The sequence below is a fragment of the Sebastes fasciatus genome, chromosome 2 (assembly GCF_043250625.1).
Source record: "Sebastes fasciatus isolate fSebFas1 chromosome 2, fSebFas1.pri, whole genome shotgun sequence".
In the NCBI taxonomy this organism is placed as follows: domain Eukaryota; kingdom Metazoa; phylum Chordata; class Actinopteri; order Perciformes; family Sebastidae; genus Sebastes; species Sebastes fasciatus.
The window spans coordinates 29787801-29811112 of NC_133796.1; the positions used below are offsets into that span (position 1 = coordinate 29787801).

At 41.5% G+C, this 23312-nt stretch overlaps 1 protein-coding gene across 1 annotated transcript; it reads right to left on the minus strand.

The window, feature by feature from the left end:
- Positions 1 to 3134: 3134 nt before the first annotated feature.
- On the minus strand, positions 3135 to 22984 carry crispld2 (cysteine-rich secretory protein LCCL domain containing 2). Its single transcript, XM_074617809.1, has 15 exons — positions 22723 to 22984; positions 19751 to 20101; positions 18521 to 18639; positions 16230 to 16362; positions 13757 to 13872; positions 13199 to 13299; positions 12643 to 12822; positions 12495 to 12555; positions 12306 to 12372; positions 12090 to 12220; positions 11876 to 11919; positions 11686 to 11758; positions 10642 to 10717; positions 9575 to 9705; positions 3135 to 4908 (listed from the first exon to the last, which is right to left on the minus strand). Exons 2-15 carry the CDS (start codon positions 20018 to 20020, stop codon positions 4857 to 4859), a joined length of 1554 nt encoding a protein of 517 aa, XP_074473910.1. The 5' UTR covers positions 20021 to 20101; positions 22723 to 22984; the 3' UTR covers positions 3135 to 4856.
- Positions 22985 to 23312: the final 328 nt, after the last annotated feature.

Here is a 23312-nt window from a genome sequence, read left to right on the forward strand (position 1 = left end):
TGCTTCGCCTGTTTTGGAAGATGGTGCACAAGCTGGCCAACATGTGCTGCACTATAAGGCCTCTCCGACCAGAAAAATATCACAATCATATCATTTCTGCAACTTATTTCTGTCCAATGATCAAGATACTGCAATAAGCTCTTGTGCTCTCTTTCAAAACCTCATTAATAAATTTCCCAATATTTAATTGGGAATACAAAAATAAAAATTGCACATGCCTATTAATGCCTATTTCTCACCTCAAATGTTTTCAGAATTATCTTGTAGTGCACGGTTTAGCTGTAAAATGAGAACGTTTGTGACCCGGCAGCCATGATGAGACCTCTCGGGTACTACCACGCACCGCTCACATGACCGGAGCACAGCCAATAGGAACGCTCTCTCTGAAGTGGCCTGTGATTGGTCAAAGTAGATTTTTTAAAGCCTGAAAACAGAGCCATGAGGAGGTGCAGGAGTCTAGTTTACTCTCAGAACACTTGAATTACAATATGCTGAAAGGTTATGATGGAATTTTTGTCCAATGATGCTAAAAATATACTGCCTACTGCCACTTTAAGTAGAGAATTCAAAGCTAGATCACATTTCTTGTCAATTCATGGCTCAAACATGACGTGAATTAAAGGTTCCTTTAAAGGTGCAGTGTGTAAGATCTGGCGGCATCTAGTGGTGAGGTTGCAGCAACCAACTGAAACTTCTCCCATGTGCCAAGCGTGCAGAAGAACTACGGTGGCCGACGTGAAAACATGAATGGCCCTATCTAGAGCCAGTGTTTGGTTTGTCCATTCTGGTTTACTGTAGAAACATCAACACGTTCTCATCCCAACTTGCCACATACTGACGCTTTGTCAGACCCCTCTGTGTCACTTTTTATTTACAGTAAGCACGTGCTTACTGTTGTGAATTATACAAAAACACTTGCTTAGGGTTGGGACACAAAACAACTTAGTTAGGTTTTAGAAAAAAACATCATGGTTGGGCTTAAAGTGACGACGCTTTTACAGTGAAAATATTACTTGACATTGTGAACACGGGACACGAACGAACAGCTGAAAAGTGTAACATAACGCACAGGACACGAACAACGGTCTCCTGGATGAAAGCCTTGTCGGACTCATCCTCCTCCCCTCCCACCCGCCTGGAGTGTGTCTATTTCTCTCTTTAAACTACATCACCACAGCACTTTCCCTGAGCGTTTACTGTTGACGCAGATGGGTTTACATTGTAGTTAATGGAAAGCCCAGCGTCTCATACCAACGCTAAAGGGTTCCTTGTGCGGCAGAATCGAACGCCGACGGCCGTTACAAAGCATCGGTATTTGACGCCCTGGGAATAAGAACGGGCTGGAAACATGGCGGCCGGATCCGTGAAGAAGACCCGCTCTGTATGTAGATATAAATAATAATAATTAAATATATATATATATAAAATATACAAAGATATAGTGAAACACTGAAATACTGACTTTCTCATTTATGTGGTGCCCTGCAGCTCAGCAATTCATGCAAGGGTAAGTCAAAGATGTCCCAATGCACTCTGACCTAATAATAATAATAATAATAATAATAATAATAATAATAATGATAATAATAATAATAATAATAATAATAATAATAATAATAATAACAAATGAAAAAGCTGCAGAAATGCTTGAAAACCACTGCTCGCTAAACATCTGCCAGACACAGTGCTTTAGCATCCTTCCCTTTAAACTCTTTACACGTGGCAGCTGGTCGATGAAGCCGTAGTGTTGCACTCTTTATCGTACAACAGAGATGATGAAGGGGCATTTTCTTCTCTAAAATCCATGTGGTGGAGCCTCAGACACCGGATCCCAATTACTTCTATATCCTTTATGATAGATAGATGTGGTGATTTATCCACATTACTATCATCTTTTGATAGACCTGCAATGATTATCGACTTTTAAAGTGATGGATCAAGTTCACCAGTGCAGCCAAAAAGTTTTGACACTTCATACACTTTAATGACAATAATATAAAAAGACAAATAAAACTTTACTACTACTTGAGTCTTGTGTGATGCAGTTGTTATAAAACCAATACAATATGTTGTGCAACGCACGTTTAAGGACAAGAAAGTTGGACTGAGCCGCTGAGCTTTTTTCTCTGAGGAGTCTGGAGATTTAGAGGCCGAGTACAAATCTTTATCTCCTTTGACAATGGGAGTAAAATAGTCATCACACGAGCCAGTTGCAGCTGTTTATCAGTAAAGTGGCCAGGGCCCTGTCCAACTAGGGCTTAACTGATACTGAACATGTGCCTCTGACAAAAGCCCTGGAGGTATGAAGAATTATTAGCTCTGGATGTCTCTCTGCTATTTATTAACGGCATATACAGCGATCTTATCATCTCAGTGAGCTTGTCATTAACATCTGTTAAGTGACGAATGAGAATTTCAGCCCGGAGTGTGAAATGGGAAATTACAAGGTTGTGAAAATGTAGTCGACTCCACAGAGTTTCTTTCTTTCTTCTGAAATCCTTCCACTATAAACTAGAGTCATATTGGCAGATTATGTATGTGGTCCTTGAGTAAAAGCGATTGCTTCAATTTATTGTTCCACTTCACTTGGCATGTGTGTGTCCACAAGAAGCAGAGCCAGTTCATGAACATGGTCAGTGATGTTCGTCCAAAGATAACGGACAAATCCTGGGTGGCCCGTCTCTAAATTTCATTCATAATGCATCACGTACAGATTTTAGCTGGAAGCGCTGTAGATTTAATGAAGTTGTGAGATCATATAACAGTTATATTCTCATATTTTGTCACTCACTACCCTGAGGATACAGTAATATACATATGTATTTGGGAGTTATTTTAGACATATGTTTGTTACTTTGGATGACAATTAAAAATGACTCTTGACGTTTCATGATCCTTTAAATTATAACCTCATTTAGGTGAGAGTAACAGGACGGGGCAGTTCCTATTAATCAGTACAACATAACTGAAGTACAATAGAACCGTCAAACACTATACCAACCCTTAATCAAAACAATCTGTAGATTTTTCCTCATCTCAAAATGCCACTACGGCCTCAAGTATGTGCAAAATACACAAAATAATCATGTACTCATTGGACACGTCTTTTACTGAAACAGAAACAGAAACAGGTGCATTTGTAAGTCATACTTTATTTTCAAAATGTGCAAAAAATATATAGAACCCATCCTACAACTGTATAAAAACAAGACAATTAAAACAAATTCACACATTTTAATTATATCTTACTGCATTAAGGATTATTCAAAAACAGAAAAATCATAGTATTTACAGTTCCCATAATTTTATAATTCCCATATAGAAAAGACTTAAATACCTAGCGTAGCGATAGGACTGAGGTAGAATAAAGAGATAAAAATTATTCTTTTCTTGGCCACATATTTGTGATGTTTTTACAGCCTTGTCTTTTACTTTGTCTCTGTTAGCATGTTTTGTATCCTCAAGGAAACAAACAGATAGAATGACAAGGCTTAATGGTACAACTGGAAGCCCCCCATCCTGAGGCACAAATTGGACTTTACATGTGTTTCATTGGTACATGAGAGATGCTAACTATGCTAAAATGTATTTTTTTTCTGCGTAGTTAAAAGGCTTAAGTCAAGAAAAAGCTGAAATTCAATAAAATGAGGCATTGGTTTAAGAAAAGTATTCAAATCAGGCCGTTACCAATGGCAACAGTGCCTCGATCCAGTATAGCGATATACATTACAGGGGTTCGTATCCTGCCCACACTGAATAGTGTAAATTGTATTTAACATATTCAGACAACTCAAGATTTGGTCTAGTCCCGACATATAAAACTGTCCATACCTGAAACATATGACACATTCATCTGTCTTAATGTGGGGGGGAAGGGCAAATTTAGCATTTTTATAAATCTTACAGAAACAAGAGAGATGAGGAAATGAGGAAAGCTAAGCAATAATAAATAAAAAATGACTGCTTGTTATCTTTAACATCACTACTGTCTGTGATTGTTATTTAATACATCATTCAGAGGAGCCATCTGCACTAGCTATCCTATACTACACACAGTGAACTTAGCAATGTAACACCTTCACTAAACCACCTCCACATGTCTGGCACTAAACGTGACACCAGGGAAACATAATCTATGTACAGCAGTGCCTGCTGCCCGCATACACTTCCTTTTACCACACTGTTTCCTCTCCTTTTGCATCAGAGTCCTGGTCTACCAAGCCAACAAAACATCCTCACTCCCAATGAGCACGCCACTTAACTTATAAATACAATTTAGACTTTTTCACAGGCTAAATCCTCAAGAGCAACAAGCAAAGATTATCCAGGTGAGCAGAAAAAGGCAATCAAATATAAAATATAAAATCAGAATAGACATAAAAATGTTAATATATGGTACTCCATTTTTAAAACAAACAAAATATCATATATTCTGTACACAATGAATTAATACAGTGTGATCCGTATACATTCCAAAACCAATTTGAATTTGTAATAAGAGCATCAATGTAAACATAATACTTTCTTGTCTAACTCAAAACTTGCAGCACCAGCTGTTCAATGCATCATAATATATAAACACATTCTGTATTCACAGATTAAGTACGTAGAAATATCTATATCTGGAGTTAAAAGTTGAGGAAAAATAAAGGTCCATCAAAATATTGGACGACAACTTTTACTGGGTGGCTATTGTTTATGAACAAAGAGGGAAACGTGTCAATCTGCTGGGACGCTGTTTCCACCGAAGGCACAGAGACAGATGAACAGCCGTGGTATCCAACCTGTGGGCACTTCCTGCTCTTCAAGAGAAGCTGAGGTGACTCTGCTGGTCTCTGGACTTCTGATCTGACGTCTCACTCCCTCACAGCAAAGACCCGGAAAGAGCCTCCCTCTGTGTTGCTCTTGCTGCAAACAGGCGAAACAGAAAACATGTTACATGTGGCGCCATGACCGAAAGAACTAGATCGCGGGTACAAGTGGCCGAAATGGTTTTCCTCAGGAGGGTGGCTGGCGTCTCCCTTAGAGATAGGGTGAGAAGCTCAGTCATCCGTGAGGGACTCGGAGTAGAGCCGCTGCTCCTTTGCGTTGAAAGGAGCCAGCTGAGGTTGTTCGGGCATCTAGTAAGGATGCCTCCTGGGTGTTCCAGGCATGACCAGCTGGGAGGAGGCCTCGGGGAAGACCCAGGACTAGGTGGAGAGATTATATCTCCACACTGGCCTGGGAACACCTCGGGATCCCCCAGTCAGAGCTGGTTAATGTGGCCCGGGAAAGGGAAGTTTGGGGTCCCCTGCTGGAGCTCTTACCCTAGCGACCCGACCCCAGATAAGCGGTTGAAGATGAGTGAGTGAGTGAGTGAGATGTTACATTTGGCGACCACTAATGCAGATGCAACACAGGGTGATTTAGTATGTAACTTCCATAAAGTCGGGGGAATTGTGAGAAATCAGTCAATAGTAGCTTTCTTAGATCTTAGATCATCTAAACTCTGACGGGCGAATTTACAAAAAAAGGACGAGGGATGTCACGACAACCGATACTTCATGCCAAAATATTGGTATCAGGCACCAGGTCAAATAGTTGTACAATACCAACATTTTGAAAACGTGATGGTAATCATTTTTCTACAGTACCGCAGGTACTGTCGGGGCTCAAGACTGAGAGCGTCCGGTCATCCAGGGGACGACAGAAAATGTATTTGGGACGCATTAAACTCACTATTAATAGGGACGCACCCTATTTTTTCCCTGATAAAGCTACATTGTTAACAACAAATCTGTGTTGAGAAAGCTAGTTAACGTTAGCTGTTAGCTCTGTGCAGTACTGAGCTGCTTACCGGGTGCTAACAGCTAACGTTAACTAGCTCTCGTCCTGCCGATTTAAAAACGGGAGGTGCCACTGATTGACATTATGATCAGACTCTATTCAGTAAAAATGAGGACGAAGGTAAATTCTAACGTCATCATGATGTGTTCAAATGTATTCTTGTAAAATTTAGTTTTTGGTGAGAAACTTGAATGAATCCGGTTGTTTGAGATGTTTTCACAGCAATATACTAAATACAATATAAAAAAATTCTGGTATTGTGACATCCCTAGAATGGATGGCACCATAAATTGTGCATCTATCTTTCCCCCGCCTCAACTTCCGATTTAAGATATCACGGTATTGATATTACAGCACAAACATGCCCTTTAAGTTTTGCAGCTGAGTGCAATTTGCCCTGTTTTGGGTGTTATTGCAATTATCCATGTGGCAAAGTATAAATGTTGCCTTTGCGCCAAGAACACAGTAGGCAGAACAACGGCAAAAAGAAAAAATTTAATTTCCAGACCTTGAGCTACAGGTCTTGACAGATGAGGTGCAGAGGCATTCCTCAAAACTTCAGGCAAGGTATTTAAACGTGACGGAGAGAAACCGTATTTAGGATTTAATATCCCAGTCTGTCTGGGCTGTTGGCGTTTTCAAACGCACACATCTGTAAAAGAAGACGGCATGAAGTCTGGGCGTGACACCCCTTATAAATGCGCTTCAGTTACCACCAACTCTCTGAAGACACTAATAATTTCACTGTAGCTGTGTGCGCTGATCTTTGTGAACTGGACTGTTTTTGCAATGAGGCTCATTTGCATAGAAATGGGACAATTTTGTGCCAAATGCATGCATTTGTGAATTCGCCCCTCAGACTTTAGAAAGCTCCCGTTGGAGCCACAGAAGACATTTTGTTATTATGTTCACAGGCAGAGTAGTACTCCCTGTGACAAGCAAATTGCCTTTAAGTCAAATAAATACATCTTTGTTTGTTTTTGTGATACTTGGAAGTCTGCTCTTTAGTATTGTCCAACTCCTCCCAGCCGCCATTAAAAAGTACCCAATCCTGGTGTTCACACAGCATCTTTGGAAATGGCACGTTGGCAGTATGACTCATTGTTACCGTCTGACCTTTTCCAGCTACCACATGTGTTAAACTAGATGATTTTATAATTAGTTCATTGGTGGAGAGACCTTGAAGCTGTGCCATGATCAATAACCATGATAGGCCTGTGTGATTGGTATCAGATCACAGATAATTGTCCGTAAAGGGAAGCTCTGACTAAGTGGCTGACAGCATTTCCATCCCCGAGTAATCAGATAGGTTGTGATTACTTCCCCAGCAGCAGAGTCCAGTCCAAACTGCCCTCCCTGCCATGATGTTGGCACATGGCACGGCCTCTCCCTCAGCCGTTTATTGACCTCCTATCCCAGTGCCCTGAGCGGGGCCTTTACAGCTCTGCATTAGATTTCATAGTAGTCAGACTTGGATTATTTTGGCCATTCAGCACTTTGCACACTCAATTGAAATGCCTGAGTAAAGTAAGCAAAGATCCCATGTGTGGCCCATCCACACACCAAACCACACCATTACTCTTACAACCCCACATGCCAGCACAACTGCCCACAAGGGCTTCCTCGCCTGAGCGTAGTCCGCTGGAGCCGGCCACAGCCATGAAAGTGATGTGAGAAACATGGTGTGCATGCAGGGAGCCCACTACATGCAGTATTACAGGAGACATAAATCAAGGTAGGCTGCAGTGAATAAAAACACCTTTCTCAGGCATATTTGAGATTCTCTTGTCAAATTTACTTGTCCAATTTTACTACAAGCTCCATGTTTTCATTTCAATTGTGTGTCTCAAGGTTTTCTTTACCACACTCCCATTGGTCAAATATTAAACCCCGCACCGAGCAAAGCATTGAAGATAAATATTATTCTGTATTTACATATAACCTCCGACATAAAATTCAGTTTTAACGTGCATGATTATTGTGAACATAGTTAAACCTAAAGATCTAGTTCCAGACTTTCTGATTTGCCGCACACGTCTCAAATTTGTTCAGCAATTTAAACAGGTTTGGTGTTGTGTCCATTGAAGGCTGTTTACCTCGGTTAGAAAAACTGACTGGGTTTTAATAGGCAGGATTATATACGTAGCTAGCTAACTAGATACATTTGTTAAAAATAGCGACAGACAAGTGGCAAAAAGCATAGATGAGATTGACGTAGCTGTACAAGCAGTCGTAAGTCGACATACAGAAACAACAACTCTAAAATCAACATATTTCTTTGATCAACGTGAAAGATGTTGAGTTAGCTGCTCTTAGTAACCGCTACGGCAGCTTATGAGTTATCTATGAATGACTTTAGCATGGCAGATCTGTCACTCGCTACGATTAGTTAGACAAAACAAAACAAAACAGGAAATCGGCTAGCATGAACACATTGTCAGGCTGAATGTACCCCATGAAACAAAATGGCTATTAAGTCTGATTATGAGGCTAATGGTGCCTTCAAATGGGGTCGTGTTTACCATGTTTACTAGATGAGTCCATATGAACGCCCCCCTCCATGTCATATTCACAACCTCGTAAGTGGAAAGTTTTCTGAAAGCTCAGAGTCCACGAGTTGTGACGTGTTTGTTGATGTTGTCAGAAATGGCGGAGGCCTTGGAAGTTCATTTTTCGGTACATAATAAGTTAATATACTGTTATTTTAGTCGTATATTGTTTTTCTTCATAATTTTATAATATGTCTGAGGAAAATGTTGCTATTCCCAACGGCATTATGCCTTTGTATTTCCTACATTATGTTACCCACTTGCTAGCTTGCGAACTTGTTAGCCTCTGTGGCTTCTAGACACCGACAGTAACGTTATAATTGCCGTTTCGAGCAGCGGTGTTCTTCACAATGTAACCACTTGAACGTCAAGCATATCGAGTACACGACTTCCCACGTTGTAAACACGAGTTCACAAGTTTCATTTGAAGGCACCATAAATTTCTCACACTGAGTGCCCACCCACACAGCTGTTCTCAATCTGGCCTAATTAGACCTCTCCTCATGACTGTGTGGTTAACTTTTGTCCAGACTTGACTCTCCTGTTAGCTTTGTTGCACCTGTTAGGGTGGGATACTTTATATTTTTACCATGCTTGTTAATGCAGTCAGTTTGCTGACATTGCATAAATTCCAGCATAATTCTGGTTGGGAGACCTTGCTCCGTTTATTGCAAACCAAACCATGTGGCTAGCGGCTTGGGAAAATATTATGACATTATTCGGGGATCCCAACCACCAAACCATACATACAGTACTACCTGACTCCTATGAGACTTTAGCAGATTACATGTTGCACACCTCAACCTGCAACAGTGGCAGACGTGTTTGTACATGTGTTATTAGCAATAACAAATTCCCACACTTTGCCAGGCTTTAATACTTAACTGATGGCTTTCATTACATCTAAGGAGACTTTGCCGTTTCACAGCTGCCAAATGGTTGCTTGTTAATGAAGCATGAATAGTTGTTCTCATTTTCAGATTAAAAAAAGCTTCTCTTAACTAATCTACAGTCAGACTACTCGGAGCCAAATCTAAAAATATATAGATTTCTGGAACTCTATCTCTAATGTCACTATCGTAACCTACAACTATTTGACACGGTGCCTGATCCATTTATCTATGTGCTTATTGTGCAACAATCCTCATCTGGGAAGGATAATTACAGTAAAAACAGTTGACAAAAAAATTGAGTAGTACCTCTCAGACTGGATGCCATTTTTCAGGACTCCAGCGTAGCTCTTTCTCTTGTCCAGTGGCAGAACATCCACCAACCCACCGTCTGCTCTGAGTGCCCCGGCATGGATGGCTGCTTTACAAATACTGGAGCCCTGTGAGGAGAAAGTGTGGCAAAGAGGAGAAATACTTGAACAACTTTTTCAAGACATGAATATCTTTGTAATTCCTTTATTATCGAATACAGTACAAAATATATGGCAGCAGTTCACAGACACACACGCAAGCATTTGTTTCCCAGTCTGAGCCAGAACAACAGACCGTAAGCTCTTATCAATCATTCGTTTCTAGTCTAAACACAGATCACACTCTCCATACACCCCTACAACATTTCTCACCAGATGGTTTATGTCTCGTGTTTAACCGACATCCAGCTTCTACACCGCTGTAGAAACACATTTGGGCGCCTGAGATTGCGAAACATTCCTGGGCACATTTGCTATGAGCCACACTGCTGCCTTTTTCTGTGACTGTTGTAAGACGCTCAAGATATCTGGGAAACTGTGATCTGTGTCCAGACAGACAACACATTGACCCTATGCGAACTGGCAACTCCAAAATAAGACTCCGAAACAAGAGTGACGTGAATTCCTACAAACTGTACATGTGATAAATAGTCTGGAGGGTACTTTACAACGAGGAAACCACTTTTCACCTCCTATCTCTGAGACACAAGCACTTAGCCCCGAGATAAACCGTGAATAAGCCTCTGAGTGATCAGGCCCCGTGCTGCGTAATACTTCCCTGGCAGTCTCTGGCTTACCTCACCATTACTCCCATTCTCCATGAGCCATATTCATACTGTGATTCAATGGCTTTCCATAGCTGCCATGCATTACAAAGCCTGCAAAGTCACTCTAACTTAACCATGCTGTAGATTCACACATCTTTATCTTTCTGTCTGAACTAATAGCACAAACATACATAAAAAGAAATAGCACCGAACTGGAGGACCTGGACCTCTGGTGTGTTTCATGATCTGATAAAAGATCATTCAGAACATGCACATACAAAAATACTGTTTTGCTTACATCTGTGTAGATGTTGTTTCCAATCACAGGTGACCAATAGGAAGGCTGAGTCTTGCAGTTGGCCGGACAGAACATTCTGAGAAACAAATTGGACGTTAGTAAGAATTTGCAGTGTTTTGTTGTTTTACTTGAAGTGATAATCTCAAAGATTTTCATTTAAATAAATGTCTGTTAAGTCACTATCTATTGCCAAAGGAGGTAACACAATGGTGATTGGCCCTTGCTGTATGAAGTTACTGCTAATGCAAACCCAACATTTCCTACTGCTGCAGCTTCACATTAAAATCATTTAACTTGCAAAACACGAAAACAAACACTTTTTAATGACGTAGTCACAGGAAATACAGCGTGTTTGTCAGTGAGCTTGACACTGGCCGCTATCATTCATCAAAAATGTGTCTACAAAACAAGGTCATTTTTGTCATTTTTTGACAGAGGATCAGTTTTAAATATTGTAAAGGAGTGATGAAAAAAGAAGTAGCAAACACAGTGAGCTGTTGGCTGCACTACGAGGCAACCAACTACCTTTCACTTTCGCTGTTCACAGACTCATGCCGTGAGCAGCATAAAATCAGATCATGGTTGCTCACCGAACGATGGAAAAAGGCCAATTATTGCCTGACTTCTTTATTAAAACAACAATAGTTTGTTTTGCTGCCCCCAGTATTCTGAGACCTTTAGTATTAAACCGAATTTTTGTTACCACCAGTAAACAGGGTGTCGCCAACTCAACCAGGACTGAAATCTTACAGATTGCCACTTTAACATCCCCTATTTAGCATTTATAAACACTATATGCTGTATATTTTAATGGTTTATACCCCAGTATAATAGGGTTGTAGGAAGATATAAGGATATTTCTGTGTTTATTAATGTACAGTACTCTACTCCTTTTAAGATATATTTCGTAATATATTGTATTTTACTATATAGTGAGTCATTTTCTGTGCCCACCACAGGAGGAGTTACTGTAAAGCCAAACCTTTAATTGGCTAATTATCTCATGCTTTAGAGAATAATAAGATGGTGGATGTGAGGAGGTACCTTGGACAGTTTGAGTAGGGCTTTTTGAAAGGGCAGACTTCATCCACTGTGGTGTAGCAGTCAGCAGTCATTTCTGTCACAGAGAGAGAGAAGAGAAAACACTTAGAGTAATATGCCCAATATGTGTTGGTTGACTGTGTGAATCTACATGCAATCATGACTTGAAGCTCTTCTTAAAAAGCTCACTTACCTTCAACTTTGGCCACCACAAAGGCGTTACCCGGTTTATATTTACTGTAAAAGACATCGTAGTGCTTAGAAATCAGGAACACAAATGGTTCTCAGAAAATTAAATTGCACAAAATGTGAATCATAGAAGCAGAGAAATGTGAATCATAGTAGCAGGGAAATGTGTTTCATAAATGTTGAATCAGTATGTGATTGAATTTAGACCAAACATCTACCTGGAGGACTCGATGCCGTTCTTAGTGGCTCTCACAAAGAATGGAAACTTGTCCATCCTTGTGACGTCGATCACTCCTCCGTTGTTGTCAATGACACCAAAATGGATAGCAGCACGGCAAATACTTGATTGCTGAAACAATAAAACATTATAAATATGCAGTTACAGTATGAATTATTGCATGATGCAAGATGTTTGTTTAATGTTTGACACTCACCACATCGTAAAAGAGAGTTCCCCAAACTTTCCCTTTCTTATTCAGACAATTAGCAGGACAATTATATCTGCAGTCAGAAAATGAAACGGAGACAAGAGTGAGTTGATATTGGAGAGGAAGTCAAAAAATCAAAATCAAAATCAGAATAAATAAGACATATTTTATGCACATCCGAAAAAATAACCTGACCTGTTGCAGGTTCCTCCTCTACACTTATCTCGCAGTCTAGTCTCACACTTAATGTTTTGAGCTGCAAGAACGAGACAAAAAATTAGTAAAGAGGAAATTTACAAAACATGAAAGTTTATGGTTATATTTTAATAATTCCTGTAGCTACCGAGAAAGGTGTTGCTAGGAGTATCTGAAGACGGTGTCCTGGGTGTGGTGGGCTTTGGGGCTGGTTTCTTTGGAGGAGAGGGTTTAGGTTTGAGGGCAGGTTTGACGGTGGTGCGAGGTGGCACTGGAACCTGAGGCTTCTCCACCTCATTCATGTCCTCCGTCTCTGACCGCTGAGAGTCTACAGATGGACACACAGATTTGAGTTCAGGTTGGTTGTAGAGACACTATCAATCAAAAGCCGTTAAGAGGCTAAGTAAGCTCCTCACTGTGACTCGTTCCAAGAAATCCATAAGTCCAGATGTGTTTATGTTGTTTATTTAAATGAAAAGAATGACAAGCAATGACTTAGGCTAACTGGAATAACTAAAGTAGATGAATTGACTCGACTTAACGTGACGTGACGTGACGTGACAGTAATGATACTAACCAAAAGAACGTGTGCAGCCAAAACAAATAATAAAAAACAATAAAGTCTAAACGCATGTTTTGGCCCCTGCATTGGTAATATCTTTAATGTTAACATCTTTGAATGATAACCATGTGGGTTTGCTCACCTTTGTAGCACAGGTTATTCCTACATCCTCCTCCATAACTGGGAGGGCACTGGGAACAAGGGCGGCCGTTCTGGTACGGAGCCTCGCCGATCCAGTTGCCCCTGCAGAAGTGAACAGTGGACAGCTTGACTAAGGTGGAAATTAATCATCAGTTTTAGCGTCACTGGGCTCATGGCCTTGTAATTACTTCAGCACTCTTTGTCCTTGGTCAACACTCCTAATATAGTCATTAATCCCACAAACTAATAAAAAACACTCCTCGTTGTCTCTCAGGCAATTACATCCTGTGGGCTGTCTGGAAAACAAGCGCCTGCTCTGCTCTTATTTTTCTTTCCCCGTGCTTCATTATTATTTTTCTATTCTGACATCTGGAGGAATTTTAATGGCTCCAATATATCATTACAAATGTATCGTGCTGCATATCTGCACTGCAGCTAATGACACACACTGCAGCATTTGACAGCACTGTAAGGACAAAGAATATCAACAGGAGTCAAGAGAGAGAGAGAGAGAAGAGGTGTTGATGAACAGTGGAACATGGAGGAATATTGAGCTTACTTTGGGGAATAGTTGCACACAAGGTAAACGGCGTTCTCCCATGTTTCTCCCCACACGTTCATCACCGAACACACGTGCACAGCGCAGCCCACTCGGCTAGTGGTTGCCCAGACCAGCTGTAATAAAAGAATGGCCAAAGTTAGCACGAAAAACTGCTGAATGAACGAACACATAGCAGGGTTGGTCAATTAGTCATTCCAGAGGAAGCAACTAGATTGGCAGTCAACGATTAATGGGGCCACTGGGACTGTCTGTTATTCTGCCCCAGTCGGATGCACATAATGTGTGAACCCAGTTTGCTCTCTGTGACACAATCATGATCATAATCCTCCTGATAGAAGTGGAAAAATGTATCTCATAATATCTTAACTCTGGAGAAACAGAAGTCAGCGTAGGCTCAAAACTGTCCAAGGTAAAATAAAACGCCTAATTAAACGGAAAGCTGCTGCAGTGGTGTTACAGATGAATGAAGTGCCATTTGACGGCGAATACAACACAGCATGTTCCATAACTCCTCCTCACTTTCCTCCCAAACTCTGAAACATGTGCGTTCTCCCTCCTCAGGAATGTTTCCTGGTACAGTTAGAAGCCACTGGAAGCAGTGAGTCAGCACACAGACTGATGTGTGCTGAGTGCTGCGGGTCGTTCAGCTCAGTGTACTCTCTAACTCCTGAGGGTCCAGCATTTATCTGCTGAGCTAGTTATGGAGTATGACTGCCTGGACTGCAGGTACATCAGCGCTTCCAGCAAATGAAGGACAGAGACAAGGTGATGATGCTCAGATTTGGCACCGTCTCCTCTCTGCAGCATCTTCGGGAAGAATCCAGGTCAAGCGGTGAGGGGTGTCTGCTGTGTCTGGAAATGACTACCAGATGGCAGTGATCAGGTTTCAGGGTGAGGGCAGCGGGAGGAGTCTGGATGTTTCTGTAAAGTCATCCCAGCAGCTACAAAGTAAAGTCTAGGGAAAGAGGTGGCCAGCTCACACATTTCTTTTTTCCTTTTGATTGATCTCATTTTCTCATCCACTCTTCTTTCTGTCCATTACCTGCATCGGATTTTCTATTTCTCCTTCTCTGTCTACAAGTTGCTATATCCATGCCTGTCACTTAACCCCTCAGTCCCTCTACAACTGTGCCCATAAATACACTGAAATATCCTACAGGGTGCACACCACATGTCGTAACCCAGCAACACCTGTCAAGTGACATATGTTCCATGTTATAGATAAAAGAAGGCATGCGGTATAACAGACATTACAGTATATGCTTCAAAAGAAAGTTGAAAAAATATATTTCAACCTAAAAATGACACCTACCACATGGCACCACAGGGTGCCAAACTTTTCAGCTTCTTGCAGTAACTGATCAGATTAAGTGTAAGCTTATAACTCACCACCAAGTAGGGCTACACAGTTGATCAAAATTTTATCGAAATCGCAATATGGCCTACAGCAATTTTCAGCAGGAGGGTGAAATATTTGTTAAAGGTGAAATGTGTGTAAAAAATACCATTTTAAATTAAATATTGTGATGCTGCAGAGATGTCCTGGCCTACACATCATATTCTACAGACTTAAGAAGACCTGCAGAAATCACACCATAATCATTTCAATATGAAATAAAAATGGAAATAATGATATAAAAATGATCATTCCCTCCAATATCACAAATCATATCGCAGTTGCAAAATTAATATATTATTATATATATATGATTATATATTTTTTCAAAATCATGGAGTCCTACCGCCAAGTGCTTCACAAACACTGACAGTTCGGTTGGAGATTCAGGGGTGTTATTCTAGTAGCGGCTAATGTAGCCTTGAGCTGCTGCTAGCCTCAAGCAGAGATGAGGAGCGGGCTAGAGAGGTCATTTTCAAACTTGTTGTCTTCAGTCCCCCCCTGACATTGACTCAAGTGACATCATTTTAGAGCTGCAACAATTAATCGATTAGTTGTCAACTATTAAATTAATTCGGTTTGAGTAATTTTTTAAGAAGAAAGAAGTCTAAATTCTCTGATTTCAGCTTCTTAAATGTGAATATTTTCTGGTTTCTTTACTCCTCTATGACAGCAAACTGAATATCTTTGAGTTGTGGACAAAACAAGATATTTGAGGACGTCATCTTGGACTTTGGGAAACACTGATCGACATTTTTCACCACTTTCTGACATTTTATAGACCAAACAACTAATCCATTAATCAAGAAAATAATCAACAGATTAATCGACAATGAAAATAATTGTAAATTGCAGCCCTATATAATTTGAGGCAGCTTCTCAGACTTCATGCAGCTCCCTCTGGAGCCGCAAAAGGTTTTATACAACTTTTTTTCACATATGCTGTTGACTTGCAATCAGCCTGTGATGTGTAAAATTAGTGGAGTTTCCCTTTAACTTATTTTTTTTTTCTGTCGTAAAATCTTCTCCTGAACTCAGCTGCCCTGGTTTTTTTTTTTTTTTTATTCATCTCACCTGGGTGTAATGGGTGCACATGGGCCCGGAGCAGCGGTCTGGACACCAGGGATTGCACTCCTGGGGGTAGGGATAGGTGTAGTCTTTCACCTCATCGTACCAGGCCTGGACATGGTAGGCAGGAGAGCGGTATCTGTAGACGCACACAGACACACACAGACACACACAGACAGACAACAGTAGGCTCAGTCACAGGCCATCCAGGTACCAGGGGCAAAAGGGAAATATCTGAAGGAGCTGCCAGGTGCTTTGGCCAGACTTGAGAAACACTGCGTGAACCAACCTCCCTGCCCAAACCTCCCTGCCCCTCCTCCTCCGTTCAGGCCTCAAATGATGAGTCTGAATTTGACCTGGCATACAGAACGGCAGTCTGCTACCCCTCCATAACAGGGGAAATCAAATCAAGTTGAATCAGAGCAAACCTAAACATGGCTCCAACAGCCCAACAAATCTGTTCAAGCTCTTGTTATAAACATCTCTTTTTACGGTATTGAAAAGTGCTGAGCTTATAAATGGAGAGAGTAGAGGGGGAGTGGAAAAAAGGGACTCCACATCAGGGTTTGCTGGCACAGGAAGAAAAGAAGGGAATAGGGAGGGAGGACATGGGCCTGTGAGAATGGGAGCAGATTCCTGGAAGGGCACCTGCTGCGATAGACATACACTGTCATGCACAGAGGTCTACTGTGTCTGGTGTCTACCCGGACACACACAAACATCAACCTTAATACGCTAGCACTGACTAGCACTATCCATGGTTGTTCTTCATACGTATCAATGTACCAAGATTTAATTTTGTTTCAAGGAGCAGCACTCATCACTGTAGTTTACAGGAACGACGTATCCTCATACAACGGTTCATATGGTATCTTACGAAAAGGTTTTTTTTTTGTTTTCCTACGAATGTCCAGCAACACGGTCAATTTCTGCTTGTTACATGCATGGTCTTTTCAAAATAAACTACTTCGTTAGGTTTAGAAAAAAATTGTGGTTTGGGTTAAAATAACTACGAAAGTGCCGTAACTTTAAGTACGGAGGTTACAGTAGGAGACAAATAAATCAACGTTGATTTCTGGTTATGAATACCAGTCTCCTGGGCGAAACCCTTTCACCCCTCCCTATCCTGCGTTTCTCGCTCTTTATACTTCCTGGTTCACGATTACGTGGATTGCATACATATTCGTGGTATAGCAACAAACGGTGTAACAGCCTGACAGGAAACAACTTCCTCTTGCAGCATTGATAGCTGAGAAAATAGTTACGATAATAAAGAAAAAATAAGTACATAAAAAGTCTGTATAACCTGTTGATGACAGATGACGTGACAGAATAACCCAATATTATTTATTATTTTTTTGGTACCGAAATCTGTATGTAGCATCGAGCATCAAAAACTGACAAGTACCAAAAGTTGGTATCCGATGCCAAGTCAAATTGCAATCAGGTGTTTATATTTGCTAATGTTCAGTAATAAGCCATTATAAGAACAACTTTTGGGTTGCCAGGTTGTGAACAAGACTAAGAGTCCACAGCCATGCCGTCTGCTATGTAGGCTGTACATGGGTACAGCAGGGTTATACTGAAAATGCTAACCTGCAGATGCTAAGCAGGTTTTGTGTTTACCAAGGCCTATGGAAGGAGGCTGGGACACGGGCGGACATGGGCCTTGGGGCATGGGGTATGACACATATGCAGTGTAACTGAAGCTGCGATCGTGCGTTGCGATTGGCTCAATTTCGGCGAGGGCAGACCAGATTTTACTGCGCATGTGTCATACTCCTAAAGATATGACGCGTTGATGACGCGTGACCCAGCCTCCTTCAACAGACCTTGGTGTTTACCATGTTCCCCATCCTCATATCACCTTCTGCAAAAGGGCTGCAAAGGGCCTAGACTAGAATATATTAATAGCTTATTAAGCATTTACTATTGGATTTCAAACATTAATAATATAATTGCAGTAATATCAACTGAAAAGGACAAACACCAGTCAAAGGGACTGTGGACTTATAAATGTCTTGTAACTAATGTATAAAGCATTAGCAAATGATTTATTAACCCTTTATAAATGGTGTCATATCAGAAAGTGGTACCGATACATTTATATTCTTCAAAAATGTTCTCCAAAAAGATATTGTTTGATTTCGGTACCAAATAAAAATCATGATACTCAGGCCACACAATGGCAATGGTATTTATGAAATCTGATTTAATTTTCATCTGTTATTAATAATCAAAGCAAACACAGATCACGTTTTTCATGCATAAACTATGTTTGTGTCATTTCATCTCACCTTCCCCAGTGAACAGCCAGGTTTTGTCCGATAGACATGAGCAGGTCCTGAGGTCCGTGGTCCCACTGACACTGCTCTGCCCAATGAGTGGCAGACCGCTCCAATTCATCATCCCAAACCTGCACACATAAAGTAAAACACAAGAAGTTAACGTCTTTTATACACCAATATGGAAGACATCCACCTGCTGCGTCTGCTGCAATATAAAGCATTATAATCCACATCTTGTTCTGACTCAGCAGATACCTAACCGCAACTTGTTCAAGGCCTCTAACTCCTGCACTTCCTTCCTTCCACAGTGAGCTGAAACTGAGCTGGATACAAGTACAACATTAACCTTTCACGGTGACATTTGAGTCGGGCGGCTGGCGCCTGGCCCTGGTCCACTACAAATCTCCAGCAATCACAGCTGAATTATCCACATTTCCTGAGTGGGTTTCTTTACAGCGGTGGAGAGGAGGGTTGGAAAGCGGAGAAGACACCTGACTCCCACCGTGGATGGGGCGCTACGAAGGGAGGGAGGACTGCTGCATACAGCACGGCCCCTCAAAGCACATCTCCTCAGTAAATTTCCAGCCTTTTGGTGGTCGCTAAAACATGCACACACAGACACCACTGTAACCCCAAACACCCATACACTAACACAAACACACACACTGCAGCCTGTTCGCTGGAATTTCAGAGAGCACTGGGCAGAGTACATTTTCAGACACTTTCCTCTCCCGGCTATAACCGCACTACAGAGACACACACAGGCCGCCACTGCTGCTCTCAACTTTATGGACCTCGTGGTTTTCTATAACCTCCTGTGTGTCTCAACTCTCAACAATGATCCCTAACCCTACTTCACCCATCCATGTGCCACGTCGTCCCATGATTTTTCCCTTTTCTAGCCTTATTCTCTCTGCCGACCTTTGACCCAGCCCTCCCTCCCTCCCTCCCTCGCTCTCCTGTGAGCTGTTTTGCAGGTATATGACAAGAGTCAGGATTATTATCCTCCTTGTAAAAGGGCCGCACAGCAGGCTGGCAACAGCTCGCCATCATGACTGCATGTTTCCAGCAGAGAGAAAAGGCTGTTTTTTTTACTGCAAACTTTAATCACCAGCCACATTTCAGAGGTTGCTGACACATTCAAATTCTTTGTGAGGTAAAGCCAGATATTACAGGTGATAACTTTCAATTAAGAGTGATAACGAAATAGGGAATTGAGGTGATGGGACCATGTCTCACCATGTACTCCATGTTGGAGGCAGTGGGGTAGACGGCGCCCCTCAGCTTGTTGTGCAGCTGGAGGATCTCCTCGCGGTCCGACCAGCGGATGGCCCGTCGGGTCCTATTGCCAGATGTGTTGCCGTTGCCGTTCTGGTCCGCTTCCTCCTCGTAGCGGCTCAGCAGCTGTCTGAGCTCGTTGGAGTCGGGCAGGAAGAGGGAAGCTGAGTCCCTGACGCACAACAGCAAGAGGAAGAGGACGGGGAGCCAGGTCATGGCAGCGCCGGTCATTCTGACACTTTTTCTGGCTGTCTGGGTTGAACTCTCAGACTGCAGTAGAGGGCGGATCGTGTGCGAAGTCCCAGACACAACCTGCAGGGAGGAAATATTTAATGAGTCTTTCCCCGCTGTGTGAGTCCACAAAGCAGAGTGAGGATTACAACATATAGCTGTACGGGTTACCAAACTCATGTAGGAGTCACTGACTAAAAACCACGTTGTCAATTTAATGTGGCAGGGATAAAATATTGGTGTGGAAATGTATGATTCTTCATTCTTTCACTTGTATTGTGTTATGTTGTAACTGATACTGACACATTCTGATGTTGAGGCAAAGTAAACTGAGAGTCCTCCCTCAACTCTGGACTTTTTGTTCTCAGCTGTTCTGCTTTCTGTCAGTTCATCCGTTTGCTGGTTTGTGGCTGTTGCGTAAAATATGTTCCTAGTTTATCAGGCACACTAATATAATCTGATGCAATCCAATTCAACCGCCCTGCAATAAGCCATTCCCTTGGGGAAGTTTTTTGCATGTTCAGCTATTGTTCACACTGAGGTGTTAACAATTCATGTGTCTGGTCATTTTTTTAGGCTGCTGTGTGAGTGATGTTGTATTGGAGTGAATTATATTGGTATTTAAATGTAAGGGTTATGTTTTCCTCTTTCTCTACACAGATTCTGTGAGGTACCATAGATGAGCGTCTTGCAATATATTGTGCATCCTAGAACTGACTACTTCAGGATACTGTTATCATATTGTGCAACATATCATGACATCATCATATTGTTACATTATCATTCTGTAAATGACCCTTTATATTTGCCAACCCCAACATTTTATAGTGTGCAACATTTGATATGCCTTTGTTTTATGTCAAAGAGCTTTAATTATTGTCTCATGAACACAAAGATAACATGAACTGTAGCACAAGTTACCAATCAGTTAGTTAGATAAACTCTGTGTAAATGAATTTGAGCAATCAGGACTCTTTAACCTTCACTCTCTGATTAGCATCATTTTAGTCAAAGCCCTTCCAAAGAGTCTTTCTACCCAGTGATAATATAGCTTTAGTAGTACCTGTTAAAAAGAGCATTTTAAGCTTCATCCGTAAATATAACACTGAATTTGCTTTGGCCTTGCTGCACCTTAAGTTACACTGATAAATCTGCCTCTCCTCGTCTTCTGACTGATTCTTTTCTAACCAAACTGAGCAGCAGGGCAGGACACTGAGGAGGGAGACCTGAGTTCAGGTTGACAAGCTTTCACCCTGCTACCGAACCACAAAATACTGCATTCCTGACACATCCAGGGGCAATACTGTGTAACTGACCGTGCATCTGACCTCCGTCTGGCAGCCAACAAGCATGACGTCCAACATTAGAGCTAAACCAAACATCACAAAGTCACTAAGTTTTATAAAGAGAGAGGAGCAGTCAGTCAGTGTGATCAGAGAAGAAAGACAAAATAAACCAAGCTCTAGCTCTCGCACTGGTTGCTCTCATCCTTGAATCCCTTCACCTCTCTCCCTCTGGCTGAAAAGGCAGCTTGAGGTCTGGCACCGGCTCTGTGTCAACATGCTGTGCCAGCTCTGGGCACTGTGAGCCAGCGGGCAGCTCAGACACCACCACACCCTTCTTCTTTTTTCACACTGAACCTCCACCAGCTTCTCTGTCTGGGCCCTTCTCATGGCTCTCATGAATTTTATACCAGAGTGACAGACAGACAGACAGACACACGTACATATCCACATCTTGTCTAACGGGAACTGAGCCCTCTCTGCCTCTGGTGTCTGATCTGAAGAGGGGATGACCTCCTCTCCGCCTCGCCACGAGGCTCAATGTAAACACAGCTCACGTCACAATATACATTGTCTGATTTATATACATTTTCAGAGATGCTTGCTCAGGTTTTTTTTTTTCATGCCCATATAAAAGATTGGCACTACACCAAGTTTTCTTTTTCATAATGGTTTTCCCCTAGAAGTCTAAAATTTGAAGTGAAGTTTGGGTTTTTATAGCATACCATTTTTTTTTTTTTACCATTTTGCTCATAAGCTTACTGGCTGTATATATACTTTTTCCCCCCATCATGGTTACTACTGCTCTCCCATTGACATTTGCTCAGTGGAGATTCAGACTCACAATGAATGACATTGTCTTGCCAACACGTTCACACTGGCATGGTTTGTAACCCACAACTGAAATTATCAGTCATAATAATAATAATAATAATAAATGTATTGATATAGCACTTCTCAAAACAGATGTTACAAAGTGCCTCACAAGACAATAAAAGCAGATAAATAAAGTAAAAGATATGGTATCTGTTAAAACAGAACATCAGACAATAAAAGCAGATAGAGTAAAACAAAAATATGGTAACTGCTAAAACAGAACATCACAGAACATATCAATAATAATAGAAGTGGTCAAATATAGTCATAAGTTCATATTGTCATGCTGAGTAGATCAACAAATCTGAACAAAATAAATAAGTTTAGGAAGACAAGGTTTAGCTTGATTTACATAAAAAGTATATCAGTCCCAAGTTGTATTGTCTACACTGTTTATCTCCTTATTTTTGCAGGATGATGTGCATTATAAAATAAGAGGTGAAACTTGAGAATAGACTAAAATAGTACAGTAAAACCCTGCTATACACACCACAACGCTCCTGAAAGCTACAACATTGCAAATAAATGTATGTAATGTCTCACCTTTATCTTTCTCACTTCAGTATCCTGTTGAATATTTGGGATCAGTTTCCTCTGCAGGCTGGAGATCTGTATTATTCCCTTGTGAGAGGAGAGGAGAGGAGAGGAGAGGAGAGGAGAGGACCCTGCTGCTGCTGCTGCTGCTTGTTGGCGGTGATCCTGAAGCACACAGGAGCTGTGTGATTCCTGAGCAGCTCACAGAGCCTTATATAGAGAAGGAGACCCCTCAGGACCAGAGGAAAAAATTACTGTCTCTCCTCACTCCCCCTCTCTCCCTCTCCCTCTCTCTCTCCCTCTCTCTCTCTCTCTCTCTCCAGCCTCCCTGAAGTAAAGTAGGCGATGTTCTTGGCAAAGCGCGCCCAGTGTGACGAGCAGCCTGATGTCAGGAAGAAAACTACACATATCTTCAATCAGAGAGCTGTCAGACGAGTCAGCAGCACGCAGTTAGATCACTATCAGGTATTTCCCACATTATGTATCTTCACAACTAGCTACAGACAAGCCTCAGACATGGCAGCAGTGAACAGATAAAATCACTCAAACTAAATAAAAACATGGATATGTTTGAATTGTCATTAAATTAATATTCAAAT